The 21,617-nt window shown below is 43.7% G+C and overlaps 2 protein-coding genes across 4 annotated transcripts in view; both read left to right on the forward strand.

Annotated features, from left to right (window-relative positions):
- The window catches only part of kcnh1b (potassium voltage-gated channel, subfamily H (eag-related), member 1b), a 41,598-nt gene that overhangs the window by 2,207 nt on the left and 17,774 nt on the right, over nucleotides 1–21,617 (forward strand). The window contains exons 2-12 of one of the 3 annotated variants that reach the window (XM_069529646.1): nucleotides 574–600; nucleotides 3,336–3,459; nucleotides 3,574–3,680; nucleotides 3,978–4,106; nucleotides 4,539–4,657; nucleotides 6,176–6,568; nucleotides 8,506–8,935; nucleotides 13,043–13,242; nucleotides 13,383–13,635; nucleotides 14,817–15,013; nucleotides 15,814–17,405. In XM_069529646.1, the coding sequence (XP_069385747.1) occupies nucleotides 574–600; nucleotides 3,336–3,459; nucleotides 3,574–3,680; nucleotides 3,978–4,106; nucleotides 4,539–4,657; nucleotides 6,176–6,568; nucleotides 8,506–8,935; nucleotides 13,043–13,242; nucleotides 13,383–13,635; nucleotides 14,817–15,013; nucleotides 15,814–15,843 (2,009 nt within the window). In that variant the 3' untranslated portion in view covers nucleotides 15,844–17,405. Of the gene's footprint in view, nucleotides 1–573; nucleotides 601–3,335; nucleotides 3,460–3,573; nucleotides 3,681–3,977; nucleotides 4,107–4,538; nucleotides 4,658–6,175; nucleotides 6,569–8,505; nucleotides 8,936–13,042; nucleotides 13,243–13,382; nucleotides 13,636–14,816; nucleotides 15,014–15,813; nucleotides 17,406–21,617 lie in introns of those variants that run through there. The other 2 variants (XM_069529644.1, XM_069529645.1) reach the window with 2 other exon arrangements.
- Nucleotides 18,236–20,924, forward strand: LOC138411091 (tripartite motif-containing protein 16-like). Its single transcript, XM_069529650.1, has one exon. It carries the CDS (start codon nucleotides 18,786–18,788, stop codon nucleotides 20,451–20,453), a length of 1,668 nt encoding a protein of 555 aa, XP_069385751.1. The 5' UTR covers nucleotides 18,236–18,785; the 3' UTR covers nucleotides 20,454–20,924.

Here is a 21,617-nt window from a genome sequence, read left to right on the forward strand (position 1 = left end):
TATTTAAATATTAAGGATCTTTTCTGGGGTAAAGAAAACTACAATTCATATATTTTAGATTATTCTTATTATTCTTATATCCGTCCAGGGAACCGGAGGGTCACCGGCTCAAGTCCGTATAACGGCTGCCCTGCTCCCCTCTGAAATGCATGTGTTGTGTGTGTGTGTGATCTGAGGGAGAGCAAGATACAGTTCAATTGTGTGGATTACATGCAACATGATGATAAAGTAATCTTAAACATTACATTTATAGATAACGGATCCTTTCACACACTGGAGCTTTAAACTCAGAGGCTGAGCAGAAGTGGCTTTCCTCTCCTGGCCGACAGAAGCCGTAAAATCGTCTCCGAATTCACTGAATTATTATTTTCACGAGACTCGAGGGGAGCGATGCCGAGAGGAGGAAGTGTAAAGAGTAAAGTCAGCGACAGACGGACCCTCGGGACGGAGGTGTAGTTTTTTAAATTCACTGTGACCTCAGCTTCTCCACGTTATTCAGATGAACCACATTTCGCTCTGTTCTCACTGCGACTGTTTCTGCTTCTTTAACCACTTTTCTTTCCACCTTTTCAGTTTGGACATTATCACATAGACAGACAGGTACAGACCAGTTTCCACATCCTGTCATTGTGTGCGTGTTCTGCTCCCAGCCTCTGAACACACATGTTGTATCTGTGTGTTAAATCCTCGCTGTTGTGTCTCGTGCTTGTTTTTTCTGTCCTGAATGTTTTTGACATTTGATCTCGTTAACTTGTATCGACCACAGATTTGATTCAATTTAACTTTAGACCATTTAATAACGTCCGCAGAGTTAAACCTAAACCTTCTACCTCATGTTACCACTCGACCTCGCTCCAACTTTCACCTTTAAACGCTGTTGTCTGGCCTCATGACCAAAACATGAACAGAAAGAAAAGATATTTAGTGTTGTGATGAAAAATGATCTCAAAATGATCCAAAGTGACGTCATTGAACAGAGTGTTAGTCTTAGTAAATACATATGTATTTATTCACTTAACCACTCCCCCTCTTACCTATCTTTACTTCACCTTAACCTGATCTAACTTACCTTAACTCTGACCTTAATTTGACCTTGATCTAATCTGAACCCTGAACTAAACCTAACGTTACTGTAAACAATAGCTAACAATAATCTAAAGCTAAACCTTACCTTAACCTTACCTTACCTTAACCATACCTAAACCTTACCTTAACCTAACATTACCTTAACCATACCTTAACCTTACCTTAACCTAACATTGCCTTAACCTTCACCTTAACCTTACCTTAACCTTAACCTTAACCTTAACCTTAACCTTCACCTAACCTTACCTTAACCTTACCTTAACCTTCACCTAACCTTACCTTAACTCTCCTGACTGTGATGAAGGTCCCCACAACATGAGTAACACCTGAAGCACACACACACTCTGCAGTATGTAAATGAGCAGCAGAGAATTCTCTGGAATAGTTTGGTGAACGAACAACGAATGAACCTGACGATCAGTTCATCAGTTCATCAGTTCATCAGTTCATCAGTTCATCAGCTCATTCAGTTCCAGAGGATTAAATCAGCCGCTGAATTCTAAAGAGCTGCACCTCCTCCCCTGATGGTGGCGCTGGAGTGAAGGTCACAGAAATGATCAGAATCATCCTGATCAATGTGAGAATTCATTATGTTTGAGCGGCCATTTTAAATAAATAAGATGCAGAATACAAACAGTTAATAAAACAATAAAAACAAATCCTTTTCGTTTAGGTAACAATAATACATATAGAATATTTATATATAGATATGATATTATTACTGTTATTAGACCCAAGTTATTATGTTCTCACTGAATATAACACATCTGCTTACAACTAAGTATAAAACTATTTATTGAAACATTAAATGTCAACAGGGACTTCACTTTATATCGTTATCAAGAGAATGTTATTATTTTAGTTTTGATATAAAATGATCTAGGTACAGATTTTGTCAGAATAAATAATGGTCTATAGGAGATGGTTGAATTATGTCATGAAGTCTAAAGTGAAAGTGATTTAATACATTTTATTTCACCTTTTCAAACATTGATGTCATTTTGTCGTGACTTTGTTGTGCGTGTGTGTTTCAGATCTTCATCCTGAGTTGTGTGACTTAATGTCCTGTTGTGTATTTTTCATCGGAGCGGTCATGTTGTGAAGGTTTATTTCATTTTTATTCAGGACGTATTAAAGCCTGCACAGCTGCACATTATCTTCCTCTCCACTGGAGTCAGACTTTAGTTTGAAAAATGAATGTAGCTGTGAAATATTCAGGAAGTTGAACCTGAATGTGGAAGCACCAGGTCATGTGATGTAGTAGAAAATAAAGCGCTGCTGCACAGGAAACGGGTTGATCCCGTTCATCACAGTCTCTGGTTCTCTATGGTAGCTCATTTCATTAATGACATTTTGTCAGAAAGAGAAACAGAGAGCAGACGTGAGTCACATCGTTCTCCTGAAGTCTTTGATTCTTTGCCCTCACATTCATTCCCAACTTTAGATTTGATATTTTCATTTATACAAAATGAAATACGGAAAGAAAAGAGTAGAGTAAAAGTACGAGCAGCTCTTCAGGCTGAACCACTTTAAAACTCAATTAATGAAAGGCAGCAGGTTAATGATGTAATAATGAAGGACAGCAACACACATGCACACACTGTGCACGTGATTAGAATCATGTTTGTGTAAAAAGGACGCCACCACCTGGTTGAACATGTTTAATGATCTGATCACAGAGCAAGTCAGTTTTAAGTTTGACGTCCCGCTACGACTGTAATGAATGTGTCAAGGCCCCACACACACACACACACACACACACACACACACACACACACACACACTCTCTGCTGTAAACTGTTGGTGTCCATGTGTCGCTGCTGCTGGGCTGTGATTGGCCGTTAGCTGTTTGTCTTGTTGTGTCCAGACTGAATATTAATGAGAAAAACTACATGTGCTCATGACATGAAACTCTCATGTGTTCATATGTCCTGGTCACAGTTCTACTGCAGAGACGCTGCGGACTGACGGACAGAATGAAAAAGAGAAAGAAGTGATGCTGATCTGAGGCTGCAGGATTCCTTATAGATGTTTGGGCAAAAAAGATTCTGGTTCCCTGGTTGATTCATTAATTAATTAATAAAAATAAACCAAATGTTAAATTGTTAAAAATAATATTTGGACTAATTGCTCATAAAAATGCTGCAGCAAACCCAGCTCTGATCGATCATGCAGCCGTGTGCTATAAAACACGTGTGTGTCATGTGATCAGTGGAGACAGATTCTAACCGACTGGTGTTTGCGCTCAGATACAAACTTCGTGCTGGGGAACGCTCAGATCGTCGACTGGCCGATCGTCTACAGCAACGACGGCTTCTGCAAACTGTCTGGTTACCACCGAGCAGAGGTCATGCAGAAGAGCAGCACCTGCAGGTACGAGCGCAGCGTCGTGTGTGTGTGTGTGTGTCTGCGTGAGTGTGAGTGTGCATGTACGTGTGTGTGTGTGTTTGTACTCTATAAGCAGAACACTTGTGTTTTGTGCTGCAGCTTCATGTACGGAGAGCTGACGGACAAAGAAATGAGTGAGAAGGTTCGTCTGACCTTTGAGAACTATGAGATGAACTCTTTTGAGATTCTGATGTACAAGAAGAACCGTGAGTACTCGTGGTTTTGTTTGAAATTCTGTTCTTTGTCCTGTGTGTCGTGAACTCGTGCGACGTTTTTCATCTGACTTGAATTTCCCCAAATGTGAGGAACTGGAGGCCGTCATGCCGTCAGGGATCAGATCTCTGGATGGAGGCCGACAGAGGAGAGAGCTGACGACTCATCGTTCAGCTTCATTCATCTGCAGTCTCATTTTGTTTCATGTTATATTCAGTCCAGCTCTTTGTGTGAATCGAGTGCAATGGATTGTGGGACATCAGGCTGATTCTTTTCCCTCGGTGCTGTAGGGATGCCCGTTTGGTTTTTTGTGAAGATTGCTCCAATCAGGAACGAGCAGGACAAAGTCGTCCTGTTTCTCTGCACCTTCAGTGACATCACCGCCTTCAAGCAACCAATCGAGGATGACTCCTCAAAAGGTGGGTGTGGCTCAAGAACGCAGGTTAGCGCTCCGTGACGAAGTAGAAATCTGTGTGGATTCTGATAATAACCTTCATAAAGCACGTTTCATACAAAGCTGCAGCTCGAAGTGATTCACTGAACAGGATTAAAAACAAAAGTAGGTCAGTGACAGAAATAAAAAAAAAAACACTTCCTCCTTTTTCAAGCACTCATTTCATATTTGTTTTCACATTGAAGTAAATGAAGTAGAACATCATGTCTCAGCAGAGCTCACACCTCCTCACACAACCACAAATCACACACACTCATAAATATCAGTTCTCTGAACATCGAGATCCATGAAGTATGTCCACTCCAAAATGTGATGAGCTCATCTCAACCCCCCCCCCCCCCTCCACCAGCTGATGTTTGGTTCAGTCTCATGATGTCGTTGACCGTGTTGTCGGCAGGTTGGGGTAAATTTGCCCGTCTGACTCGAGCGTTAACCAGCAGTCGAGGAGTTCTCCAGCAGCTCGCTCCGGCCGTGCAGAAAGGAGAGAACGTCCACAAACACTCACGGCTGGCGGAGGTAAGATCACCAAATCTTTTCTGTTCATAATAAAACCTACGACGGCCGAACGTCTCACACCGGTGGATAAACAGAAATACAGAACACAGGATGCAAAAGCCTCACAACAGACACACACACACACACACACACAGCAGATACTGACAATCACACAACCAGAGTTACAGAAGTTTCAGACATGAACTCCAGAGAATGTCCTCACAGACTTTCTCTGGAGTTTGTCTTTCACATATGAGCAGCGCAGCAGGAATTTGTCCGGAGTGTTCAGTGGAGGGGAAACACAGGAAGTGGTGACGTCCATCTTTATTTACAGTCGATGACTGACCTGCACCGGCAGAAACCCCCTGCAGGGGGCCTCGCGTGTCCTGTCCTGCATCAGTGTCAGTTTCAGACTTCATAGAAGACGATTCACTGCAGCTGAGCTCAGTCCTGATGTTTTATAAATAACTTCTGTGCTCAGACCACGGACCTGTAGCAGGGATCAGGTTTGATAAAGTACGACACAGACAGAACGATACAACTGATACAAACAGCATCTGCAGCTTTTAAAGACGCTCCGACGTCTCCATCTTCCTGTCGTCTGACAGAGTGTTTACTGATGGTCTGAGTCCACCTCGCTCTCAGTTCAGGTTCATCACTGGGTCACAGGAGATCCTCTAGATCCTCTAGATCCTGAAGATCCTTTAGATCCTTTAGATCCTCTAGATCCTTTAGATCCTGTAGATCCTTTAGATCCTGTAGATCCTCTAGATCCTCTAGATCATGTAGATCCTGTAGATCCTCTAGATCCTTTAGATCCTCTAGATCATGTAGATCCTGTAGATCCTCTAGATCCTTTAGATCCTCTAGATCCTTTAGATCCTGTAGATCCTCTAGATCCTCTAGATCCTCTAGATCCTTTAGATCCTCTAGATCCTTTAGATCCTTTAGATCCTGAAGATCCTCTAGATCCTTTAGATCCTTTAGATCCTTTAGATCCTGAAGATCCTCTAGATCCTTTAGATCCCTGACACCCACAAACATTTGATATATTAATGATCTGAAGTTCAGAATTATTAAATATGATTGAATTGTAGATAATCCATTATAATGAGTATTTAAAACCAGAGGAACCGGAGTCAGAGAGAAATAGTAGATTTTTTTTCTTTGTGTCAGTTTCCTGCTGCTTTGTGGAAAATATCCTGTTTTTTTATCAGCAAGATAAATCACACAAATAATAAAACACGACAAACAAATGAAACGCAACATGATTAAAGTTAAATCCACTGAACTCCTCCATCTTCATTTGCTCCTTTATCTAATCTCACGTGTTGTTTTATGAAACACTGATCTGTGTTGAACTTGAACTTGTTGAATAATTCAGATTTCAGACAGATTTGAAATTTGAACTTGTTTATTAATGGATGAGGACGAGGAAGCGTTTCATCTCCGTGATGATTCTTTTTTTTCCTGTTCACACTTTGTGTCCAAAGTTTGAACAAAGAACTGCAGCCTGACGCTCTGCGTGTTTCCTCTCAGGTTCTCCAGCTGGGGTCGGACATCTTGCCTCAGTACAAACAGGAAACGCCGAAGACGCCGCCACATATCATCCTGCACTACTGCCTCTTCAAGACCACGTGGGACTGGGTCATCCTCATCCTCACCTTCTACACCGCCATCATGGTGCCCTACAACGTCTCCTTCAAGACCAAGCAGAACAACGTCACCTGGCTGGTGGTGGACAGCATCGTGGACGTCATCTTCCTCGTCGACATCGTCCTCAACTTTCACACCACCTTCGTCGGCCCGGCCGGAGAAGTCATCTCCGACCCGAAACTAATCCGCATGAACTACGTCAAAACCTGGTTCGTCATCGACCTGCTGTCCTGTTTGCCTTATGACGTAATCAACGCCTTCGAAAACGTGGATGAGGTCAGTGCCACAGGACAACAGCTGCTTCACACACATGAAGTATTCAGGTGCAGGGGAGGGGCCAATCACTCGTCTCCTCCTCGTGACCCTTTGCTCTTTGAGTATTTGTCAGTTCTTCTACGAGGAGACGGGACAAACCAGAATAAATGTCTCACTGAGCTGACGTCCTGGTTTCACTCCAGACTCTGAAACTCATTTATTTCTTCCTTCAGTTTCTCAGCTCAGTTTTTCACTTGTGTTGCAGCGGATGTGTTTTAAATCCCTGAGCTGGTGTGAACTCGTATGACGTTAAAACTCTACGATGATTTTCAGATAGAAAAACATCTCAACTTGTTTTGTTTTTCTTTCAGTAAATCTGCCTTTAAAACGTCGACTGTGAGCGATGATGTCGCTGCAGCAACTTTGATTTCAGTCTGTAGCAGCTGCCGGACAGAGCTTCACCGTAAATCACTGGACTCAGTGTTTCAGTCATGTGACCCACAGCGGCCCGTCCAGCCCAGGCATGAAATGAGAGACGACGCAGAGCGACCGCAGGATGTGACCACGGAGTCTGATCAGAGAGAGAGAGGGAGAGAGAGAGAGAGAGAGAGGGAGGGGGGTCACGGCTGAGATATGCTGATGGGTCGAAATTGAAACGCTGGTGTGTGTGTGTGTGTGTGTGTGTGTGTGTGTGTGTGTGTGTGTGTGTGTGTGTGTGTGTGGGGGGGGTTAAACAACATATATTTGTGTCATCGCAGGAAAGCGAAGCTCGTTACGTCTCTTTCGTTAGATAATTATCGAAGGAAAACAAAGTGTCCTGTGTGAGCTTCCGTAGAAAAGAGAAAAACAAAGTTGTTGAGTGAAGGGACATGAAGTGTTGGGGGAGGGGGGAGGGGGGAGGTTAACCCCTCAGAGTCTCTCAGTGCCATTAATGGAGGAGCAGTGCATTGTGGGTTTTTTTTCCTGCAGAGAGGAAACAGTTTTGTTGATGAGCAGCGGCTGAGAGGTCTGATGAGAGGCTGCACACAGACAAACATGAGAGGACGTGTTTGTAAGTGGCAGAGCTGCTGCGTGTTTCATACATGTTTCATACGTGTTTCATACATGTTTCATACGTGTTTCATACATGTTTCATACGTGTTTCATCCGGACTGGAGAGTGAAGAGGGAGATCTGAGAACTACAAACACTGAGCTCAGTCAAGAGTCTCTGATGATTCTAATATGTAATATGCACTTTGTCACCAGCCTTTTTCCTTTTAGACGTCATGAGAATCTTTAAAATCTTAAAAGATCTTTAAAGTTTTAAAAATCCTGAAATTTGAACTCACAAATCTGCAAATTTTATTCTATATATTATAATTTAAAATTCAAATCAAGTGTTGAGATTAAATTATCATCAGAATATTGAATAAAATGATCAGATCCAGAGTTATCCTCCTGTGAATACATCGATCAAACAACCAGAGGAAGGCATGAAGGAATGAAGGAACGAATCAATCAATCAATGAACAGATGAACGAACAACTCAACGACTCAATGAACGAATGAACGGATGAATAATTGAAGTCCTGTGCTGCAGCTGCTCAGAGTCTGTCGTGGTTTTATCTCAGGTGAACACACTTCATGATCCTGATGCTCGGAGGTTTGAAAAACATCAGCAGCTGAAAACACGATGACGTCGTCTGTGATCTGACGAGAGACGTTCAGAGCTCGTCCAGATTTCCAATCAATGAAAACCTTTACAGAATAAAAGCATCAATAAAAGTTCCCAGTCTGCACACAGACAGCTGCGTCTGACAGAGATTTGAACTCGCATCACGACACAGTTTCGTGGCTCAGTTAGAACCAGTGTGTGACATGTTTCCGGTAGATTCAGTTATAATTCAGACATTTTTATCTCAGAGCTGCTGAGACGATGATTCTTCTTCATGTATCCTCTCTTCCTGTCCCTCCACAGGGAATCAGCAGTCTCTTCAGCTCGCTCAAAGTCGTCCGTCTGCTGCGTCTGGGCCGGGTCGCCAGGAAGCTGGACCACTACATCGAGTATGGCGCGGCGGTTCTCGTGTTGCTGGTGTGCGTGTTCGGCCTGGCGGCCCATTGGCTGGCCTGCATCTGGTACAGCATCGGAGACTACGAGGTGATTGATGAGGACGCCAACACGGTGAGAATGGACAGCTGGCTGTACCTGCTGGGAGAGACTGTCGGGACGCCCTACAGATTCAATGCCTCGGGCTCGGGCCGCTGGGAGGGCGGGCCCAGCAAAGACTCGGTCTACATCACCTCGCTGTACTTCACCATGACCAGCCTGACCAGCATCGGCTTCGGAAACATCGCGCCAAACACGGACGGAGAGAAGATCTTCGCCGTGGCCATGATGATGATCGGATGTAAGTTGCTCTCATGTCTCGTTATTGATCCGACAGATGAAGAAAACATCTGTTGAAAGAATGATCTGTAAATAATGCGATGTTTAAAGCTTATTTCACGTGACTCACGACGTCTGCGGCTTCGTACGCCACTGAAACATCAGTAACGACGTGAGCGTTTCGTACAACACTAACGACCTGTGGTGAGCAGGAGGTCAAAATGAACACAGTGTTTGTGAATGTGGTGTTTTTATCGGACATTTTGAAACTGGAATGAACGATCGTGCGTGTTCTTTACGTTATCGGCTGCGACACATCGCCCGTCTTCGCTGCAGCTGGCTTCACAACTTTGTTTGGCACAACCAGGAAGAAGCTTCACAAGGTTTTTATCAGTCACTCAACGTGCAAATGAACTCTGGATCATTTCAGATGTTGAGAACAGCATGGACCCAGAGAACAGGAAGTCGAGATTCAAACCTGGAGTGAAAACAACCAGGCTACATCCTTACGATAACGCTTTAAAACGAAACCATGTCTGTCCACATGAACACGTCGGCTCCGTATGAGTTCTGTTCCTCGTCCGTACTAACGACACACCTGAATGAATGAATGGCGGTGTGTACGTCGGACGTATTTGGAGAAGAGCTGATGTGTTTTCCAACGAAAACGTAGTCGTGTGGACGTAGCGTCAATGTTTTACAGCTGTCCCGGAGCCGCAGTGCGTCAATAAGCATATTCATGAGGTGTTGTGTTAGAGAAGTGACGGAGGAAAGTTTAACACCTGGTTCAGCTCAGACTTCAGCGTTGACACGGTGAAATCCTCCGGGGTCGTGGTTCGACTCCGCTCACAGAACAGAACTGACGACTTCTACAGTTGGAAGATTGTTGTGACACGAAAAAAAAAAGAAAATGTATAAATTCAAAAATAATTCATCAAAATGAAAGTTTCATCAAAAATGAGACATCACCCAGAACCAAAAGTTTATTAAATGCCACAAATCAAATGAATGAATTTCTTCGTCAGTGCATCTCAGAGCTTTTGGGGTTTGGCCTCCAGACGTCAGAAAGTCAATAATTTATCTTATGAAGCTCAGCGGGGATTCAGACTGTCACTTTTTATTTAACATTTGAATCAACTGAGAGAAAATTAAATATATGATCTGTGACATAAAAGTCTCAGAACATAATATAATATTATATTATAATATTATATTATAATATTATATGATTTGATTGATCCATTTTAATTTCAGAACAAATGAAATAATCAAACGTTGTGCAGGAAGTGAGACGCTCAGCGTGACTTTAACGTTTGACCTTTACTTTTCGTCATCGACCTGCTGTCCTGTTGGACTCTGTTGCTGGGATCCAAACCGACGGAGGGACCTGGTCTCCGTTAGCAGTGACGTGATGAGGCGTGACACGCCGAGGTCTGGATGGAGTCCCTCTCTGAAATGTGAACAGTACTGTCAGATCAGCTGGACTCGTGTCCTCCCTGCTGCAGCCGGCTCTCGCGCAGCTGCTCAGCAGGACGACTGCATCCTGCCTGAACGCTGCAGCGACGGCTCAGTCATATTTTTTAACCACAGACAATATGTGAAGCACGGAGGACGACTCCAGCAGCTGCTGCAGCTGGTAGATTAGAATCTGTTTCCAGCAAACACAGGATTATAAAACTCCTCAGGAATCTGCATCGACTTCTCTACAAACACAAACTATCTGCGACTTCTCACAAATTCACTCGTCCACACGACTACGTTCTCATTTCTTTTGAGCTGATAAAACAGAGAAGTTTGGAAACGCTGCTCCTCCTGATTCAAAGAAACATCACTTGTTTTTATTTCAAAAATTTACTGGAAACTAAAGCTTTCAAATCAGCTTAAAGTAGGAAAGTAAAGTGTTTTTTCACTGTAGTTGTGAAAGTAAAAGTACGTCTTTGTTGACGTCGGTCGGTGACGGCAGGTGGACAGACAGTCTGTGGAGGTTTTCCAGAGGCAAGGAGACGTCTGCTGGTAAAAGCTTTTCTTCACTGAGCCGAGGGACAAAGAGCTTTAATGTTGACGATCTGTCTCCTTCATCGGAAACTGCCGTCGTCTGGTGTCACTCCGGGATCCACCGTCACGTTCCCTCTCTCTCACCACATAACTTTAACCTTCTGATCTTCTGTTCATGTACTGACTGGATTTAGTACCAACACTGTTCAGACTCTTCGTTTGTCAGGTTCATGGTTTTCATTTGGTTTATCACCATGAACTGAAAAATAAAGACGGACGGCATGACGGCTCCCAAAAGTGACGTTAAAGGTCCAGTGTTCAGGATTCAGGTGACAGGATCTATTCAGTGTAGAATAATCCTCATGATGTCCTCACTAGTGTGTTTTACCTAAATTGTTTGAATTGTAGTTTTACCCTAGAAAAGATCCTTTATATTTAAATACTTTATATTTAAATACTTTATATTTACATGCCGCCATGTTTTTTACATTAGTCCAGACTGGACAAACTAAAACGTTTTGAGTCTTTATGACGACTGAAGCTGCCACAGGTTCTTCTTCATTAGTTATTTGATGATATAAAAACGGGCTGGGACGTGTCAGAACATGTCAGAACATGTTAGCGGCTCAGTTCACATCTGAAAGCAGCTTTAGATTCATAAGAAGGAAGCAGAGTGTTGTACTGACGCTCCCCCTCCTCCTTGGATCAGCTTCCTGTCCCACAGCGTCTATAAGTAGATGGTTGGGTGATGTAAAGTGGTTGCTATGACACCGAGCAGCGTCCTGGCTGAACGTTTCCTGTGACATCAGGACGGGATCTGAGAGGAAGAACAGAACATCATTTATCCCTCAGACTGGACCAGAAGATGAATTGTGACCTGACGTCCCACAGAGAATAAACCACTTCCATAAACATTTCCGTGAAGTTAAAGGTGAAATATGTGCGTTTTTATTGCTCCAGACTAACGATCGAAGCATTTTTTGCTGAACAATCAGCTTAAATGAATAATTAATTATCTCAATCAATTCTTTAATTAAACCTGATCCAGGATCAGCTCCTGACTCTTTGAAATTGAAGCAGCTGAAGTAACAGAAACACAATAAAGACTGAAGTGGCCTCAGTGCTTGTGTCCACTCTTCAACTCTTTAACCTGACGTGAAGTCGAACCAGAGAAATCTTGTATCTGAAGAACTGTTTATAACAGAAATCTTCCGAAACTAAAAACTAAACCTGGTGTAAAAACTAGTTGACATAAAAACAAACGTGTGAGCGCCCCCTGTTTCACATGGACATGACGCTGCCGTCAGACGACGTGTCCTTTGTTAGGTGCATCATCCCTGATGTTTCCCTCCCTGCACCATCAGAACTCTACGATTCATGAACATGTCGACATCGTTGTAATGAAATATCCATCGTGTTCAATAAAGTCTAGAAGTAGAATTAAACCAGGATCTATTTCTCTGAGAATATGTCGCCAAGACTTTCAATAATAATGTTTATGAAAATAACAACAGAGAATATGTTTCTATGAACTAATAGTTTATATATAAACTATTAGTTTATAGAAATGTTTCAGATAGAACAGAAGTAATTAGTCCCATAAAATAAAAAGAACGTTGACTCCTGCTTCTCAGCGGTGAAGCTCTGGTTCCGGACCCGTCGTCTTGTCTCGGCTCCACCGCTGCCTCTGGACTGTGACCTTTCTGAAGGTCACCAGAGTCCCGTCTAATGATGGTGACTTACTGTCAGCTCCACGGCTCCTCCCCCCTGGTCGGAGTCAGTATTGATCCGATGACCCTGTTCTGCTGACAGGCCGGGGGGGAGGAGCTGCAGCTTCGAGGTGACACCAACCGCTCACCTGCCTGTGACGCACGAAAAGTATTTATATAAAAAATATATATTCACAAACCTTCACACAAACAATCGCAACCAGCTGACGACGCCGGCTCCACCTCCATGTTTTGGTTCTGAAGTCACATCTGATGTGTGCGTTCACACGATTGAAAGATTAAAATCGGTTTCCTCTGTCTCCCACTTTTTTGAAAATCCTCTCGTGCTGCAACAAATCTGTTTTAATCATGTTGTGTCTAAACATATCCGGTCGTATAAAAAGAGTTTTCCTTCCTTTCTGCAGCGCTGCTGTACGCCACCATCTTCGGTAACGTCACCACCATCTTCCAGCAGATGTACGCCAACACAAACCGTTACCATGAGATGCTCAACAGTGTGAGAGACTTCCTCAAACTCTACCAAGTCCCCAAAGGTCTGAGCGAGCGAGTGATGGATTACATTGTGTCCACCTGGTCCATGTCCAGAGGCATCGACACCGATAAGGTAACACCTCAGTCCCGCTCGCCATCATGACAGTGTCACAGAGGATTCACACGTGTGGCGCTCTACATCAATGCTCCGTGTTCTCATTGGCTCCTGGTCTGACTCTGTCTAACCCAGGTTTGACTCCACTGTGTCCACAGGTCCTGCAGATCTGTCCGAAGGACATGCGAGCGGACATCTGCGTCCACCTCAACAGGAAGGTGTTTAAGGAACATCCGGGATTTCGGCTGGCGAGCGACGGCTGCCTGCGAGCCCTCGCCATGGAGTTCCAGACCGTCCACAGTGCGCCGGGCGACCTCATCTTCCACGCCGGGGAGAGCGTGGACAGCCTCTGTTTCGTGGTGTCGGGGTCACTGGAGGTCATCCAGGATGACGAGGTGGTGGCCATTTTGGGTGAGTAACAGTTTGACTGAGAACTATATACTAAATAAAGATGGACGACGTGACAAGTATACGTTCCAAAAATGTTTCTCAAAGAATGTTTCTCTACGATGGTGACAGTACATATGTGTATATATATATATATATATATATATATATATATATATACTGTGAGAGATGATGTTGATGATGTCAGAGATGTTAATGATGTCAGAGATGATGATGATGTCAGAGATGATGGAGGCGGCTGAACGATCAGCTGTCGGTTTGTTTCGCTCTGTGTTCACTGACGCTCTATAACAGCCTCCTCATATTCAGTCTACAGACGCCATCTTAAGCATTTTAAACTCATTTCAAGCTAAAGTAAAATGCATCAGTCAGAACATTTATGCGTCACATGACTGAACTCACAGTTCAGTTTGTTGACACTGCTGTAACCGTGCAGTGCGACTCCTGGCAGACAGGGCGGCGCTGCAGTCAGGTGTCTGCTCTGGCTGTGCAGCTTCAGTTAAATGCAGACTCTAAACTGTTTGTAGGTTTGAGCGTCGGCCCGGAGATAAATGTACGACCTGTCCAGGGTGTAGCCTCTCGCCCCAGTGCCTGCTGGGATTGACTCCAACGCCTCCCGTAGATAATGGAGGATCTGTCACTCGGAACCAGGAGGCTGTTCTTCATCTTCCAGATAATTACCAGATGTTTCATCCGAATCTGCTTCGGTTACTCTCCGGATAAATATTTAGATGGATAGACTATTTAAAGTCACTTCCTCTTTTCACAATAAGACAGAAGCTGCGTCTGAACATCGCTCACTTTGATAAACGTCTGTTTTCACTGCAGCACTTTTCTTCGTTCATAATTTTCATCCTGTGACGTCTTTCATCATCAGAAGCTGAGATGTGCTCGATGAATCTCACTCGTTCAACTTTAAAATAATCTTTGTCTTTGAACAGATATGAAATATGTTCATTGATGATATCATTTTTTATTGAAAGTGTAGACAGACTGTTTCCTTCTTGATTGAAGAATGAAGAAGCCAAAGTAGAGACACCTGCACCAGTCGCTCCTATCTGAGATATTTTAGATACATCTTTGTACAAGCGGAGGAAGAGAAGACACGTTGTCCAGAGTCAGGCCCAACAAGGTCCACAGCAATGAACTATAGACTTGATTGAGACCTGTCTGTCCATCTGCAGGTAAAGGGGACGTGTTCGGGGACGTCTTCTGGAAGGAGATGACGTTGGCCCAGTCGTGTGCCAACGTGAGAGCGTTGACCTACTGCGACCTTCACATCATCAAACGAGACGCGCTGCAGAAAGTCCTCGAGTTTTACGCCAACTTCGCAAACCACTTCGCCCGAAACCTGGTTCTCACGTACAACCTGAGGAAGAGGGTGAGTCGCTGCTCGTTGTTCTGACTCTGGGTCACGTGTGTGTGTCTGTGTGTGTGTGTGTGTGTGTGTGTGTGTGTGTGTGTGTGTGTGTGAGTGAGAGTCAAGTTGTGAACTCAGCGCTCTGTCATTGTAAACCTCTGCACTGTTTGCTCTACCAACACCACACCTGCTTGAGAACGAGCAGCTTACATAAAGTCTTCAGACAACACACACACTCTCACACACACACACACACACAGACACACACACACACACACACACACACATCCAGATCACTTATTCTGAGGGGAACAACCATCAGCGTCGACCTCGACAACACAAAAGTTGATGGAAACATCGGAATAAATAAAATCTAAAAATATTACAATCCAGAAAGATTTCTGAAAACTAAAAAGGTGAAGATTATTTAAGCACGTTATAAAAAGCCTGAAGTATGTGTTTAGTGTTTAATGTCAAAATAGAACCACAGAACCAGCAGGTTTAAAAAGTCTGATCCCTGAAGAAAACTGAGAATAAGACGTCAGACAGTAAATGTTTATTTATTCTGTTTTGACCTGATGGAAGATGATTCAGCGCCGTTACATTTATCTACACCTGGATTCATAAAGTTTCTTCAGCTGCGTCACTTAACGAGCCCTTGAGCCTGACGGTGGATTTAATAAAACCTTTATTGATCCAGACAATCAATGAACTGATTTACAGATTTCCTCCGATCCATTAAGTCTGAGTCGTTACCTATCGGCTCCTTTAAACACGGAACAATAAACACCTGAGCAGATGTTTCTCACATCTGTTTTCAGAAAACACTCACAGCATCTCAGAGGAAGTGAAGAAACGTGTACAGATGAGTTCGTGTTCCGCTCCGGTTCTCTGAACATCGTGTGCACGTCATAGAACCACACGAGTCACTCAGGTAACCACAGCCTCTTAAAATCAAGCAGAGAAAAAACTAAAACATCCCCTGGAAATAAAGATGGACGACTCCCAAAAGCGTCTTGATCGCCCCCTGGTGTCTGGCTGCAGTAACGGTCATTAACTTCCTCCTCCATGTTAACAGATGGGACATGGACCAAACTACAAAATAAAGTAGATGTTAATAAAAGTTTGTCGAAGAGGGTTTCAGGTTGTTCTTTCTCCAAAGTGTTTGTGATCAGTTTGTTTTGAATCAGTTATTTCAAGATAGTAAACCAGGTTTTCTCTTTCAGGACGTGTTAGTGGTCGATGAGAAGGTTCCAGGGACCCTTTAGTATTTTCCAAGACTTGTTTGGGTTGAAATGATCATTGAAGAGCTTCTATTGATGGTTTTAGAAGGTTTTGTTGTCAATAAGAAGGTTCTACTTGTCTTCTAGGAGGCTATGGTGGATAGTAAGAAGGTTCTAGAGCTTCTCTAGAAGGTTCTGTTGGTCTTATCAAGGTTGTAATGGTCATTTACAAGGTTCTACCTGCAGCTTTTTAGGTAATGGGAGGTTGTGGAGGTCAGTGAGGAGGTTTAACAGATCTGAGTTCATCCGGCCGACACACAAATGAATAAACAAGAAACCGATGGACAGAAGAGAAAACTACCGAAAGTTCATAAATCAGACTGTTTCTTTTATTTTGAAACATTTTGACATTGTTTGTATTTGATTGTCTCACGTTTGAAGGATGAATGAAGTGTTTTCAATAAGATAAAATATTTTTTACTTCAAATAAAATCAGATGAAAAACAGACTGAGATTGAACTGTTTGTATGGAATGGAAGATTTTGGTGAAAATAAAATATGAGTTCCAAAAAAAAAGAAAAGAAACTGAGGACGTTGATTAGAGCGGAAACCTGATGGTGAAGTGTTCCTGGTCTCTCTCTCTCTGTCTCTCTGTCTCTCTCTTCCTCCCTCTTCCTCTCTCTCTCTCTCTTCCTCTCTCTCTCTCTCTCTCTCTCTCTCTCTCTCTCTCTCTCTGTCTCTCTCTTCCCCCCTCTCTCTCTCTCTCTCTCTCTCTCTCTCTCTCTCTCTCTGCTGTAAATCGATGTGAAGCCATCGTGTCTTGTTCTGCTTCGCGGTGCAATAATGGCGTTGTTGAAGATCTGCAGCAGCAGCAGCTCTCACCTCCAAACCCTCAGACGCTTTCATGCTCATCTGATAGTTTGAGCTCATCACACTCAGCAGCACTGAGACAAATATCTGGTCTCAGTCTGAACGAGACTTTTAGTGTCCTTCAGAGTCAGTAAATGATAAATGATGAATTCATTCCGCTCTCCCCATATTTGTCCTCAGGAAAATTTGAGAGAAGTCTCATGTCTCATGTCTCAGTCTCAGTCTCATGTCTCAGTCTCATGTCTCAGTCTCAGTCTCATGTCTCATGTCTCAGTCTCAGTCTCATGTCTCATGTCTCTGTCTCAGTCTCATGTCTCATGTCTCTGTCTCATGTCTCATGTCTCAGTCTCATGTCTCATGTCTCAGTCTCATGTCTCAGTCTCATGTCTCATGTCTCAGTCTCAGTCTCAGTCTCATGTCTCATGTCTCATGTCTCAGTCTCATGTCTCAGTCTCAGTCTCATGTCTCATGTCTCATGTCTCAGTCTCATGTCTCAGTCTCATGTCTCATGTCTCAGTCTCATGTCTCATGTCTCAGTCTCATGTCTCATGTCTCATGTATCTCAGCGCTCACAGTAAAGATTCACCTGAACACTGATGCTCTTCTCTTCTTTGACCTCTGAACTTTCATAATTTACACAATTACATAACAAATATAAGAACGTCTGCTCACACCGTCATTAACATCCTGATCTCATTCCTGTTCCCCACATGGAGACACCAGGAAGTGCCCGTTAGCGCCACCTGGATGAGATGAAACATGGCTTCCTGCAGGTTAAAGGTTGTAATGACTGTGGGTTCATCACAGTCTCAGCCTGCGGTGAATTAAAAACAGCTGAACAGAATTAGTTCTCTCACGTTCTGCGTTCCTCTGTTCTCATCACCTCTGTGAGCTCTGAGATGGAACCGTGCTGACTCGTTCACACGATCCAATTTCATCAGAGCTCGGTCAGGAGCTTCCTGATTGGCTCAGGGCTCCACATACTGATGACACGGCCGGGGGGGAAAGCCTCTGATCGCTGCTGCAGAATAACGAGTCGCTCAGCTGCCGTCAGCGTCCGCGGAGGTCAAACACTCCCTCAACGCCGTTAAGAATCATTTATCTGATGCTTTGACCACACGTTGAGTCACAGCGAGGTCGGCCGTCACGTGACCTTGGATGGATTCTTGGAGCTGTCTTTCTGTATTTATGTTTGTGATGATGTGTACGGGTCGTGTGTGTCACTGTCCTCGGGGACAGAAAAGACGACCTTAACCTCACTTAACCTTTATTCTGCTGTTGTAGTTTTTAATTCTTCTATCACTGAGTTTTTCTTTATTGGTTGTGAGATGTGCTTTATAAGTAAAGATGTGATGTATTATTATTAAAGCATCTATTTGATTTGACTTTAATTGTTACTGCATGTTGTGAATGAAGGATCGAATCCTCTGCCTCTCACTGACAGCTCCTCTTAACACGGGGCTGAACAGGCCTCTGTGAAATACAGTCAATCCTGAAGCTCTCAAACACAACCAGCTCCTCCCAGTCAGGAGGTTTCTCTGTCTCCTCCCGTCACAGACGTGTCAGTGTAAGAATCAGTGAACAAGACGTGAACTGTGGGAGCTGAGTCACTGCAGGAGTGAACGAGAGGGGGAGGAGCAGAGACTCTATTTGTGTTCACAGGAAGTGAAACTATTCTACAGTCACTGGCAGCAGGTGAAATGGCGCAGCAAGAAATTCAACTGGACAGAGAAAGATTCTCTTGTTCGATCTGTCTGGATCTACTGAAGGATCCAGTGACTATTGGCTGTGGACACAGCTACTGTATGAGCTGTATTAAAACCCACTGGGACAATGAGGATCAGAGAGGAATCTACAGATGTCCTCAGTGTAGAGAGATCTTCACACTGAGGCCTGTCCTGGTGAAAAACATCCTGATAGCTGATTTAGTGGAGGAGCTGAAGAAGACTGGACTCCAAGCTGCTCCTGCTGATCACTGCTATGCTGGACCTGAAGATGTGGCCTGTGACGTCTGCACTGGGAGAAAACTCAAAGCTCTCAAGTCCTGTTTGGTTTGTTTGGCCTCTTATTGTGAAAAACACCTCCAGCCTCATTTTCAGTCACCTCCGTTAAAGAAGCACAAGCTGGTGGAGCCCTCCGAGAAGCTCCAGGAGAACATCTGCTCTCGTCACGATGAGGTGATGAAGATGTTCTGCCGCACTGATCAGCAGTGTATCTGTTATCTCTGCTCTGTGGATCAACATAAAGACCACGACACAGTCACAGCTGCAGCAGAAAGGACTGAGAGGCAGAGAGAGCTCGGGCCGAGGAGACAAACGATCCAGCAGAGACTCCAGGACAGAGAGAAAGATGTGAAGCTGCTTCAACAGGAGGAGGAGGCCGTCAACCGCTCTGCTGATAAAGCAGTGGAGGACAGTGAGAAGATCTTCACTGAGCTGATCCGTCTGCTGGAGAAAAGAAGCTCTGATGTGAAGCAGCAGATCAGATCCCAGCAGGAAACTGAAGTGAGTCGAGTCAAAGAGCTTCAGGAGAAACTGGAGCAGGAGATCACTGAGCTGAAGAGGAGAGACGATGAACTGAAGCAGCTCTCACACACAGAGGATCACATCCAGTTTCTACTCAACTACCCCCCCTCACTGTCACTCAGTGAATCTACACACTCATCCAGCATCAGGATCCGTCCTCTGAGGTACTTTGAGGACGTGACAGCAGCTGTGTCACAGGTCAGAGGTCGACTACAGGACATTCTGAGTGAGACAGAGACAAAGATTTTACAGATTGTGTCTCAAGTGGATGTTTTACTGCCACAACCAGAGCCCAAGACCAGAGCTGACTTCTTCAAATATTCACAGGAAATCACACTGGATCCAAACACAGCAAACAAATGTCTGTTATTATCTGAGGGAAACAGAAAAGTGACATTAGTGAGTGAAGAACAGTTTTATCCTGATCATCCAGACAGATTCACTGATTGGCCTCAGGTCCTGAGTAGAGAGAGTCTGACTGGACGTTGTTACTGGGAGGTGGAGAGAGAAGGAGGAGTTTATGTAGCAGTCACATACAAGAATATCAACAGAGCAGGGTCACGTGACTGTATATTTGGATTCAATGATAAATCTTGGATGTTAGATTGTTGTGGAAACAGTTATATCTTCTATCACAACAGCATCCAGACTCCAGTGTCAGGTCCTCCGTCCTCCAGAGTAGGAGTGTACCTGGATCACAGTGCAGGTGTTCTGTCCTTCTACAGCGTCTCTGACTCCATGACTCTCCTCCACAGAGTCCAGACCACATTCACTCAGCCTCTCTATGCTGGAGTTCGGGTTTATAATTATGGATCCTCAGCTGAGTTGTGTAAACTCAAATAGTCTGGAGTCTTTAAAAGCAGTGATTTAGATTCTGTGTTTAAATCTTGAACTTCTTTTGTCTCCATGTTTGTTGCTCAAAGTTCGTCGTGGTGACGTTTCTGCTCCGCACAGAGATCAGCTGTCAATCAAACACTGGCCCTCCTTCATCCCAGATGTTCAGTCTCACTTTGTAAAGACAGAATCTATAATGACACTGACATGAATGTGTTTGAAAGAACTAATGTTGCTGTTGTTTTCTGAATCAATGTAGAAATAAGCTTCTGGGATGTTTTAGAACCTGTATTGATCCTGATCATAATCAATGAGCTGATTATTTGTTCTTTTCTTTTCCTCCTGTGAGATGGAGGTGAAACAAACTGACTGTGTGGATGAAGTGAATGTTTCCATGAGATCAAGAGTCATTGAACCGACTCTACTGATGAAACGTGTGAACAAACTGAAGGTTTGAATAAAGAATAACGTTGTTTCATATATTTGTCTCTTCTCTTTATTTCGGAGCGTGGTCTTTCAGTTTCAGATCGAGACTTATTGATTTCACAACAAATGTCATAATGCTCTCTTTGAAACCCAGCTCTTGTACTCAAACGTTCCCCGTTTGTGCTCGGACTTGCTCTTCTCCTCATGCTGCTTCTTCAATCATCATTCAAAGCTCTAAATCCAAAAGGTTCTAACTTAATAAATCATTTAAATATTATTGATCACTGTTTAGAAAATTCAGGCATTTGTGTTGGTTCAAGGGGGCGGAGCCAGGATTTAAATTTTAATGGCGGTTTCATCACGTGAACGGTTCGATGTTTTGAACAATGCATAGTTCCAGATGAGGAGGGGCTCTGCTGAGGACCAATCTAGTCCTTCAGTGTTTTAACTAAGAACAAGTTCAATGGAACTAAAGTTAAAGGAACAAAGTCATCAACAACCCAAACGTGTCAACATGTATTATACAACCAACATCGAATCAAAGTTGTGATCTAGTCTTCATCGTAAAGTGCTGCTCCTCTTACCGGACTGTGAAGCAGCTTGATAAGCCTCCATCTTCTTCATACTTTGAAACACAGTCAGCTCTGTTCTCTCCGTTTATTTCCTCACTCTCTTCCCTTCACATCACAACTTGGAGATGAACCAACATGTGGTGATGTGCCAGAGCCGACAGGAGCTCAGAGTTCC

Source organism: Paralichthys olivaceus, chromosome 8 (assembly GCF_024713975.1).
Source record: "Paralichthys olivaceus isolate ysfri-2021 chromosome 8, ASM2471397v2, whole genome shotgun sequence".
Classification (NCBI taxonomy): domain Eukaryota; kingdom Metazoa; phylum Chordata; class Actinopteri; order Pleuronectiformes; family Paralichthyidae; genus Paralichthys; species Paralichthys olivaceus.